A 10,307-nucleotide genomic window follows, 5' to 3' on the forward strand; every position below is an offset into this window, starting at 1 on the left:
TACTTCTAATAATGTTTTATTGTCATTAATAGCAGACAAAAGTCAAAATTATAATTTGCATGGTTATCCCTGTCTGGGGTAACCAACCTCTCAGTATAATGACTGTGATACACATACTCCCACTAGATGGTGCTATATTATAGGTTCATAAATAGTACTTGGCTGTCAATCAGTTACCTTCAACAAGTACAAATGTCAGTAACTGGGTTCAAAGAGGCATATTGATGAACAGCTTTCTCATATTGGAATGGTCTCCTATATGTAGTCACACTCTTAATTGGATTATCCTCGTTTCTGATTGGTTACACGATTTAACCTCTTAATAGGAAACGCAAGGGCAGAAGACATTTGACGGGGGAAGGTTTGTTCTCTTCATATTGATACTGTTATGGTTTTGGTATACCAGGTCATAGCGTGAGAAGCTCTGTCATCCGGAAGGGGCTCGGAGTCGGGCCGCTACTCTTCCATGTTGTGAGGAGCCAGATGAAGTGGCTCGGGCATCTGACTAGAATGCCTCCTGGATGTCTCCTTGGTGAGGTGTTCAGGGCCAGAAATAGGCCCCGGGTATGACCCAGGACATGCTAGAGAGACTATGTCTCCAGGCTGGCTTGGGAATGGGAAGATGGATGGATTTGTGTAAACCTGCTATGTCCTATTAATTAATTTTTTCAAGTCATAATGACTGTTTCAAAGACTTCTGTAAAAAGACAAAGTTAGCAGTGGCCAAAAACCTTTGCACAGTACTATCTATACATTTTGCATTTTCTATCTTCCTTTCAGGGGAGACAGATCAACATCTGTAGGATTTTTGAGAAGACAAAACAAGAAAAGTTGGAAACTGTAGCAGCTTCACCACTAGTCACAAGCTACAGTGGCAAAAGAGCCTCGCTGTGAAAGTGAGCCTGAACCTAAACTGTCCAACCAAAACTCACCCATCACAGAGTTCAAGAGTGTATTTGCTTGCAAAATGACTCGTGGTATTTCTCCACCGTTACTCGTTCTACTCCTGTCATCAGCGTATGGATTATCTCATGGATGCTTGGAGGATACTGCCTCAGCTCACAGATTCACTGGAGCTGTGTGCCGTCTCACATACCCTGCCGCTGTTGTGTGTGAGTATCTAACAGCCTGTACAAGCCTTGCATGCTTTTTAATGTGAACACTTGTTTTCCTTGACTTAGTACGGATGACACGAGGAATTGTGCCTCGCAAACATATTTTGGTTTGTCATTGTCAGAGGGAAGTGTTTGACCTTGACTGACCTTTCTGTGTGCATGCTCTTGTGTCACACGAGAAGCTAATGTTTTGTTCGTTATTCATTGACTCCAATGATCAATTCATTTTTGAAGCAAAAAATGAAACGGAAACTGGAATTGAATCTAAATCCACCAATGCGTCAGATCTTTCAAATTGCTTGAAAAGTGCATGGTGAATTTACTATATAAAATGTAATTAACATTTTTGAGATGCTTTTGAGATTGTGTTCTTCTTCCCTTTTTTCAGCAAACTAAAAAACATTTGTTGAGCCATTAACACTGCATCAGCAGAGAGAACAAACTATCTTTAATAGTTTGTATTCCGTTAATAGTTTCGAAAATACCTACACAGGGACTGACCAATAGTATTGATTTGTGGGGGGAAAAAACTGAAACTGACCAAATTTGAATATGGGGAGTTTTGGCTCGAGAGCAATAATATGCAAGATGTGATTCTGTTTGTGACTACACTTATCTCATTTTTAACAGTGAATGAGAAAACCACTAAAGTGATAGAGGCAGCATTCCAGCATGCACGATATCCAGGTGTTAAAGGAGAGAAGACCTTGCCGCTCATGGGAAACATCTCGTACAGCCTTGAAAAGTGAGTAAATGCATTACAACAGTTGGAAAACAAAATGTCAAACCGTGTAACGTTTCCACTTCTTCCTCCAGTATGGAGATTCACAACCTGACGATTGGTCAGAGCTCCTTTGAGCTTCTTCCAGGTGAAGGTATCGCCATGAAGATAAGCAACGTATCTACAGTCTTCATGGGGACCCTGCATTACGGATATAACAATTGGCTGTGAGTGCATCTGGACAATTACATTTCTCGAATAATAAGACACATTAAAGAGGAAGTCAACTCCAAAATTTTCTTGACAAGCCCTGAGCAACTGTATCATTTTAGGTCAAAAACAAGTGGCAAAATTGCCGCCCCCTGAAATGGATAAAAATGGGTGGATTTGTTTCATTCATTTTCCACAAACAATGCAAAAGTGAAGGCTGTATTCAGACTAGTGAGGATACAAAGAACATTTGTCAAGAAATATTTTAGGTTGACTTCGTTTTTAAGCCATTTGATTAAAACTTGCTGTAAACAAGGACTCGGCCTTGTGCAACAAACCATTTTTAAAGTTTGTTTTGAACTTAGTAGCAATATAATGGTCTTGATTCACCCTACAAATCATCTTTCTGATTTCTCAAAAAGGAATGAACAGACGTGCCATGATACTTTCATTTCTAAAAACCGATAAAATCTCTGCTTAACCTTCCTAGACTAGTATCACCAGTGTGGCGTGCTTGACGTTTTCTGTCTCGGACGATTCTGTGAGCTCTTAGTTTTTCTGTGGCAATAGTACATGAAAAGAGTAGAAATGTTATTAGGCCAAAATGAGCCTTAATGGCGCAATTAAAAATAAATGAATCGTATTGAAAGGGGGTCGGATTAATCTTGTTAATGCGTTGAACTGATGCCACCATTTAAAACCTTAGGAGGAAATTGAGAGCAAACATTCACAAATTGATGAGGCACTTACTTCCCTACTAAAATGAGTGCAACTAATATTAAAAGAGCAAATATAAATGCATTTGTTTTTCATGTCATCCAGAGCCAAGGGTGCTCAATCAGTTAATTTTGAGATTGAGTCACAGATTGACCTCGGAATCAACCCCAAACTTTGTAAGTATTCATCTATTATAATTTATCTGTGTGAGTCAAGTTAAAAAACAGTTGGATATGCGTGACTAAGCGCTATACAAATGAAGGTGTATTGCATTGCATTATGTGATTTATTTTTATTCATATTATTTGACTTCTCTCAGACTGTGGTAACGGGAAGGTAGCAGCAGACACATCATCTTGTTACTTGAACTTTGACAAGTTGCGTTTGCACCTGGAGGGAGAGAGAAAGTTAGTTACTCATACTTTTTAAATAAACTAATCTCTGTCAGCTAAAGACACTTTTTCACATCGTGTGTGTGCGTGTGTGTTGTCAGACCAAACTGGCTCAAGAAGCTCTTCACTAACTTCCTCACATTTACAGTCAAGCTAGTCGTCAAAGGACAGGTAAATCATCTCTTATGTTACTACGATCATCAAAAACATGGCTGGATTATTGTTTAGATTTTCTTTTTATGTAGATTTGTAAGGAGATCAACAAGGTAGCAAACATATTAGCTGACTTCATCCAGGAGAGGGCAGGTGGGTTCACTTATACAATACCTCTGAAAGTAAATCCTTTTGTACTATATACAATTTTCCTGAAATATTCCAAACTGCAAGAACATTTTTCATGACATGAGAGTGATTGCCAATTAGGAATCTTGCCGTCTTCACTTATGTTGGTACCCAACTAAAAGTGTACATTTTATACACCACACATCTCCCAGCCTTAATTTAGCCCCATCATGCTTCACTGTACGTTAGTTGCTTTGTTAACTTGGAACCACTAGATCATTGTAGTGTCTTAATGTGTTTTCAGAAAAGGTCCTCAGTGATGGAGATATCACTGTAGATATTGGTGTGACCACTGCTCCCACCATTACTGCAAACTACATAGAATCATACCACAAGGTAAATAATATCCAGACATATATGTATATATATACATACATGACCAGGCGGGTTAACTGAGAACCTTAAAAAAACATTTAGAATTAAAAATGCACGCACATTCATCGTTCAATAACTTATTTACTGTAATAAATTATCGTACTCATGTTGTCACGAACAATGACAATAGTTTTCCACCTTGTTTTTTTAATTTATTTTCAAGGGGCTCATAAACTACCACAATACTTCTGCTGTCATTGGCAATTCAGTTTTCAAGCCCAGTCAGCTGACTGAAAACAGGATGCTCTACTTTTGGATCTCAGGTCAGCATTTTCACAATACTACAATAAAATACTTTGTGTATACTTCTAAGAAATATGACCAAATATTTCACGACATATTTTAGCTGGTATTGCTGGATTATGTAAATGGGCGATGTAATGTAAATCATCATTATCAGACTGCATCACTCAAGTTATACACTTACCGCACTTCTTCCTCTCACGGATCGGATGGAGCAGGGCGACCAAATACAGCTTGGACCAGGGTTTCCTGGAGAACACAAACTAACAGACATGACTTAACAAACAAAACCAACAATAGGACTGACCGACAAAGATGTGCGACAAAAAGGCATGGAGAACAACAATACACACACAATGACCCGAAAGGTCGTGAGGGGCAGACAGGACTTATATACACGACAGGTAACAAGAGGTAGGTGAGAATAATCAAACTAATCATGGGCACACAGGAGGGGAGGGGCGAGCACACAGACAGTAACCATGACAACAGACACATAGTGGAACGGCTGGGGACGAGACGTGACACTTCCTTGATATTGTGTTTGATATTGTTTCGGCAAGTTTACTGCTAAAATGTCTTGTTACTCCTAGACGAGGTCATGAACCCCTTGTTAACTGCTGGCCACCAAGATGATCGCTTCCGGCTTAACATCACTGGAGCAGAGTTGATTGTAACACTTCAGATTAATACTCACATCCACCATGATGTTACTAAAACAATACTTACCAGAAATACGATCTGTCAAATAACGTTCAGAACTCTTATGATTTCAGGAACTTTTCAAGACAAACGTCTCTACAACCATGCCTGTTTTTTTTAGAAAGGTAATATGGACAATACATTGTTGCATTCCTCTTTCATATGAACATTTGTCTGTTTTTTATCTGGAGATATTTTCATATTCATAGTGTTTGTGTGTCAAGTGTCTTGTAGAAACAAGTTACCCAGAATTACGAGTGTGGAGTTCATCTGCACCCGTCATAAACACCTCCACCATATGTGGAACATCTGTCCGGGCTGAGGTCTCTGGTCAACTCTGGTGTGAAAGTCAAGAAATTCTCTCCTTTAAGACAGTAAGACTTTGCCAAAACTGGATTGAAACAGTCCAAAGTAGGCTAAAATCAGAATCACAAAGATGAGTGATTACACGTTTGCTAGGGAGTTTCCCCGATCATGTGGTACACTTTTAAAGAGAGGTTGAGATTTGAATAATGCCTAATATTCTAAGATACAATCATATCTGCAGGCTCAGCGAGCACTTAATTCAGACAGGCGTAATCACAAAAAAAGGGTTTGTCTTTTTTCAGTGACTCAGTGGCATTTCCAAACCAAAAACACTTAAACACAAAAACACATGAAAAATTAAACACTTTTATTAAAAGCAGTATGAATAGCATTTTGTTATTGACATTAAAAAGAAACGAAAACAGTTTATTCTCTGTTGTGGCTCGAGTGCAAAAGATAAGCCCCATCTGAGATATGTGTAGTTGTACCAACCTGACTCTGTAGTGAAAAGTAGGGTGACGAATCTGTAACAATCCAAAAAGTCCTAAAATGGCCCATGATCGAACTCATCTGCAAATTTAATGAAGTACGTAATGCAATTCACTGGCAGCAGGAATTTTGGAATGCAAGGCGTTAAAAGAAGATAAAATCACCCATTACACCAGTGACATGGTTATGTGATTTTTTTTTTTTTTTTTATTCACGTGTTTGTCATGTTTCCGTTTGTTTTTTGTGCAGTTCATCACCACTGGTGTCACAACTTCTTATGTCAACAAACGTGTGGTACTGCACAGCAAATCTTCACAGTAAGATCTTTCTCATCCATTTGAATTATTACCAGATTACTGTTTCATACATTCTAATTGTATCACACTGGGATGCACTGGATTTCTAGTAATTTATAATTTATACATATTCACCTCTGTGGTGTTAAAGAAGTTAACAGCAAACTTTCTATTCGTCACTATCTTGTTGCTGTGCATAAAAACAATTTGAAATTGTGTATTGTGTTTATAATTGATCATGCATTTCTATTGTTTAAAGATTTTCATTTTTCCATTGACAAACGATTTCATCTTCCAGGGTTACTGGAATACATGCTAATTTATACCAATATACTCTGGTAAGTATTTGCATGAGTCTTATAAAAGCTCTCTGGCATTCTCTCGTCCAAGTAAACAAATCATAAAGCAAAATTACACCACATTCACTCCTAACAGTCTGGTTGGAAGCATTTTGTATTATCGGATTGTCATTCGTGGTGGAGGCATCACTTCGTCACCAAGATGACAAAGTATACTCATTAATTAGTGGCCGGATCTGTCTATCTTTGCTTGCAGTAGACATTTGGCTAAGCACAAATGCACTCACCACTTACCGACAACTCGGTTGAAAGTTGGAGTTAGTTCCAGCTATCAGAAGCAAACACTGATAAGCACTCATCAGTGCAAACACTCCGCCTCTGTTTTTGGCTTTGACACATACAGTCAAGAAAAAAAAGTCACTTTGTTTTTCAGTTTCATGTACATTTCAAATTCCTGGTACTCATGAATATAATGCTGAAAACAAGAAATACATGAGCAGCAAATAAGTATCAATTTGCAAAAAACGCCTGTAAAATATTCTCTTGAAGAACAAAAGATTTACATTCTGATTATTATGGACAATCACGTGTTTAACAAACACTTGATTTACTGATTCGTCTGTTCAGGTCACTGAAGAAGAACTGGATTTACTAGAAGAAGCTGTGATGAAGATAGGCATCCCCAAAGTGTTATCCGGTAAGATCATAACTATAGAATAATAATGTCTTTTAGTATTGATAATATCAAGACGACCCCAATTATATCCTGCCACACTTACATATACCGTAATTTTCGGACTATAAACCGCACCAGCTGAAATTCGCTAAGTTACATTAAACTAGCGAGCTACACGTATAGCACCAGAGTAGACGTGACTGGGAAAAAAATCCTATATAAGCCGCAGATTTCAAAATTTGAGAAATAAGTCGCGGCTTATAGTCAGAAATTTACGGTACTTTTCAATGTGGATGCACTGCACCATCATTGTGTGAAAAAAGAAAATATTTCAAAATAACAGGATTAGAAAAGGTAAATCCAGAACGTGAAGAGTGTGAAAGAAATATGTTGTTTTTCTTTAGGATTGATCTTTATTTCTGTTTGCTGTTCCAGTGCTTGAAACGGAAATAACCAGGCTGTTGGACAAACAGGGAGTTCACTTGTTTGATATCTACAACCCGGAAGTGCTTCCTCGGGATGTAAGTGTGACACACATATTGTCATCTGCCCATTTATTAAACTAAGTCTTATTCTCTTTGGCTTAGGGATTTGTGATTGTACAGATGGACTTTGGTTTTCCTCATCATCTCCTCGTTGACTTCCTCACAGGCAGTCTTCAACAATAAAGGGTCCATTATGATGACAAAAGTTTTGGCATCATTTCACTCAGCCCATTTCACTAGCAAGGCTGTAATTGAAATGCAGTAGCCTATTGCTTGTTTTTGTGTGACGATGTGCTTGTAAAAATGTAAAAAAAAAAGAAATTATTAGTCAAGCAATGTAAGCAGTATCAAGGAGATCAAAGTTTTGAAATAAACTAAATTCACACTGACCCAAAGATGGATGTGCGCATGTTTGGATCACTTTCACAATATTGCCACCATTTTAATGGACATGCTTTACCTAAAAAGATTGAATACTGCATTTTCTTTAACGTATTGAATTTTGCATTTCATCTTTAATCTTTCAATTAGTGTTATAACAAATTTCATCACTCACATCATGTTACATATACTGTAACATATTTAAATAGGTTTAGCCCTTTTCTTATAGTAATATGTAACATGGCAACATTCTTTATAGAATATATACTTGCCACTTATTTTAATTTCCATAAGAAGTTCTTCTTGAGGGACATCAAAAGTTGATCAACCGCTAGGTGGCATAGTTCTGTTACTACTTCGGTACTGATTCCCATGTCTGGGAACGTGACAGGAGTCTTACCTCAAATTGCTATCAGACAGTCGCCCACCAGGTAGCGCTATTTTCTCAATTATAATACTCTGGAATTGTATTCGTAAAGTGCGGCTCGGTGGAGCACTAGGTAGCATGTCCGCCTCACAGGTAGGAGGGTGTGGGTTCGATTCCACCTCCGGCCCTCCCTGTGTGGAGTTTGCATGTTCTTCCCGGGCCCGCGTGGGTTTTCTCCGGGCACTCCGGTTTCCTCCCACATCCCAAAAACATGCTAGGTAGGCCGATTGAGCACTACAAATTGTCCCTGAGTGCGAATGGTTGTTTGTCTCTGTGTGCCCTGCGATTGGCTGGCAACCGGTTCAGGGTGTCCCCTGCCTACTGCCCGATGACGGTGCCCCAGCACACCCACGACCCCCGTGGGGACTAAGCGGTTCAGAAAACGGATGGATGGTCTATAATTGGTCGAATGGCTTAGGTCTTGAAGACATTACAACAGTGCTAAGTAAATATGAACCGACTCAGATTCTGAGGTCAGCAGACTTGGATCAATTAGTGGAGAATTAGCCCGGAGTTCAAAGCAAAAATGGTGAATCAGCATTTTTAGAGGTTGGACACAAATCGAATAAGCTGCCAACAGAACTGAAGTCAGCCTCAAGTATAAAAACTTTTCAATCCAGGTTACAAAATCTTGCGTAATTTTAGAAAAGTACTTTTAATGTCTTTGCTTTTAGATTTTGTGTGTCTGTTTGTTTATTTTTGGGGTATTATAAGCTACTCCATACATTAATACCAAATATATTTTTCACCACGCTGTGTCTCATTTAGTTCATACACAAAATACAGGCTCCCAAATAGATGAACTCTCCACCACATGAGCTGGCAAATGATGTCGTCATAGCAACACGACAGCACACAACTCACTATAACGCAGCGATCAATAATTGCCGTCGTCATCTTAAATCTTTGCGCGGTGGTCAGTTGGACTATTGCCCTGGTGACATCTTGCCAAATGTACAGATGTAGACAGGACAGAGGAGTCACGGATGTAAACAAGCAACGTGTCTGGACAAACGGCCCCAGCTGATCATTTCAACTATTGAACCTCGCAGACCTCTTTGTCCGTGATAACATTCCTCTACGCTGCATTCTTGCCCCCTGTTTGTCTGCGTGTCAGCAGATGTTACATGCCAAACCATTCCTTGCTTAAGCTACATGTCAAGAAGGCCAAAAATGCCAATTCATATTTTGGGACACAATTTGGCAGTCGACTCTGCTCGTCATATACATGCCATATTTGTTGCGAATAATAAAACCACTAAGTTTTCTTTGTTTGCTTGTGGCTGCACTTCAAGATGGTTAAAAGAATTGGGCACTCGAAGTGCTGGTCGGTGGCCTTCATCCCTTCCCCCATTTTTTGTTTTCTCTGGCTTTTGCATTCCATTCAAGTTAAAACAGTGGTGGAAGGTCGGGGCCAGTTAGGCCTTTTCTACTGGCCTAAACAGCTGCAGCTACATTTACAACCTAAATGCAATTTAATTTGCCAACATTCAAATTGTACTAATTTAATCCCAACAGTTTAATTATTTATTTTATAATGTTTCTCCTCCAGGTTGTTATTTTTTTTTTTTTTTGGCATATCAAATTTCTGCCTATGTCAATATAATCTGCCCAGGGTGTTCAGAATGATTGTTTCTTTCGGATTTTTTTCAAATTCATTGTCAAAAAGCCAAAGTTGGCCCTCAATGACTTCATTTTTCTCCTCGGTTGGGTTGTGAGTTCAAAACATGTTGTAGTAAACTTTGACCATCTGTCGCAATCTGCACACAATACATTAATCAGTGGCACAATTATTCTATTTTTGTTTTTTGTAACTGACACACTTACATAGAGTGGATTAAGTAGGGTAAGAACTGAAGGTCCATGTACTCAACCCTTGACATGTGTCCACACATTAGGTAAACATGACCTTCACACTGTAACATGATCTCATACACCAACTTTTTTATATATAAAAAAAAAGTTGCCTTTACCTTTGTTGCTAAGTTTATTATAACAGGAGTTGAAAAGCAGTAGAAGAGAAACTGTACTTGCAAGATAATGCTTTTACCAGAGCAAGCACATTGTTTGAATTTAATTATTTAGCTCACCCAAAGGACAAAAACCAAAACAAATACTGCCACCGCCATCA

The 10,307-nt window shown here is 38.7% G+C and overlaps 1 protein-coding gene and 1 long non-coding RNA gene across 3 annotated transcripts; one reads left to right on the forward strand and one right to left on the reverse strand.

Annotated features, from left to right (window-relative positions):
• The first annotated feature begins 196 nt into the window (after nucleotides 1–196).
• cetp (cholesteryl ester transfer protein, plasma) lies at nucleotides 197–7,763 on the forward strand. Of its 2 annotated transcripts, XM_088378098.1 has the most exons (19): nucleotides 197–361; nucleotides 781–896; nucleotides 1,017–1,112; nucleotides 1,746–1,860; nucleotides 1,932–2,063; nucleotides 2,869–2,939; nucleotides 3,083–3,170; nucleotides 3,257–3,326; nucleotides 3,401–3,461; nucleotides 3,742–3,833; nucleotides 4,036–4,135; nucleotides 4,709–4,788; nucleotides 4,892–4,942; nucleotides 5,042–5,191; nucleotides 5,862–5,929; nucleotides 6,207–6,246; nucleotides 6,835–6,904; nucleotides 7,319–7,404; nucleotides 7,471–7,763. In XM_088378098.1, the coding sequence occupies exons 4-19, from the start codon at nucleotides 1,832–1,834 to the stop codon at nucleotides 7,549–7,551; spliced, it is 1,269 nt and encodes a 422-aa protein (XP_088234224.1). In that variant the 5' UTR covers nucleotides 197–361; nucleotides 781–896; nucleotides 1,017–1,112; nucleotides 1,746–1,831; the 3' UTR covers nucleotides 7,552–7,763. The 2 variants fall into 2 exon arrangements, with proteins under 2 accessions (XP_088234224.1, XP_088234223.1); XM_088378097.1 differs by having other exon boundaries at nucleotides 781–1,112.
• LOC148396695 (uncharacterized) lies at nucleotides 3,036–5,157 on the reverse strand. Its single transcript, XR_015858963.1, has 2 exons — nucleotides 4,300–5,157; nucleotides 3,036–3,153 (listed from the first exon to the last, which is right to left on the reverse strand). It is a non-coding gene; the product is annotated as an uncharacterized LOC148396695 (long non-coding RNA).
• Nucleotides 7,764–10,307: the final 2,544 nt, after the last annotated feature.

This window comes from Syngnathus floridae, chromosome 6 (genome assembly GCF_059516105.1).
Source record: "Syngnathus floridae isolate MCC-2025c chromosome 6, RoL_Sflo_1.0, whole genome shotgun sequence".
NCBI lineage: Eukaryota > Metazoa > Chordata > Actinopteri > Syngnathiformes > Syngnathidae > Syngnathus > Syngnathus floridae.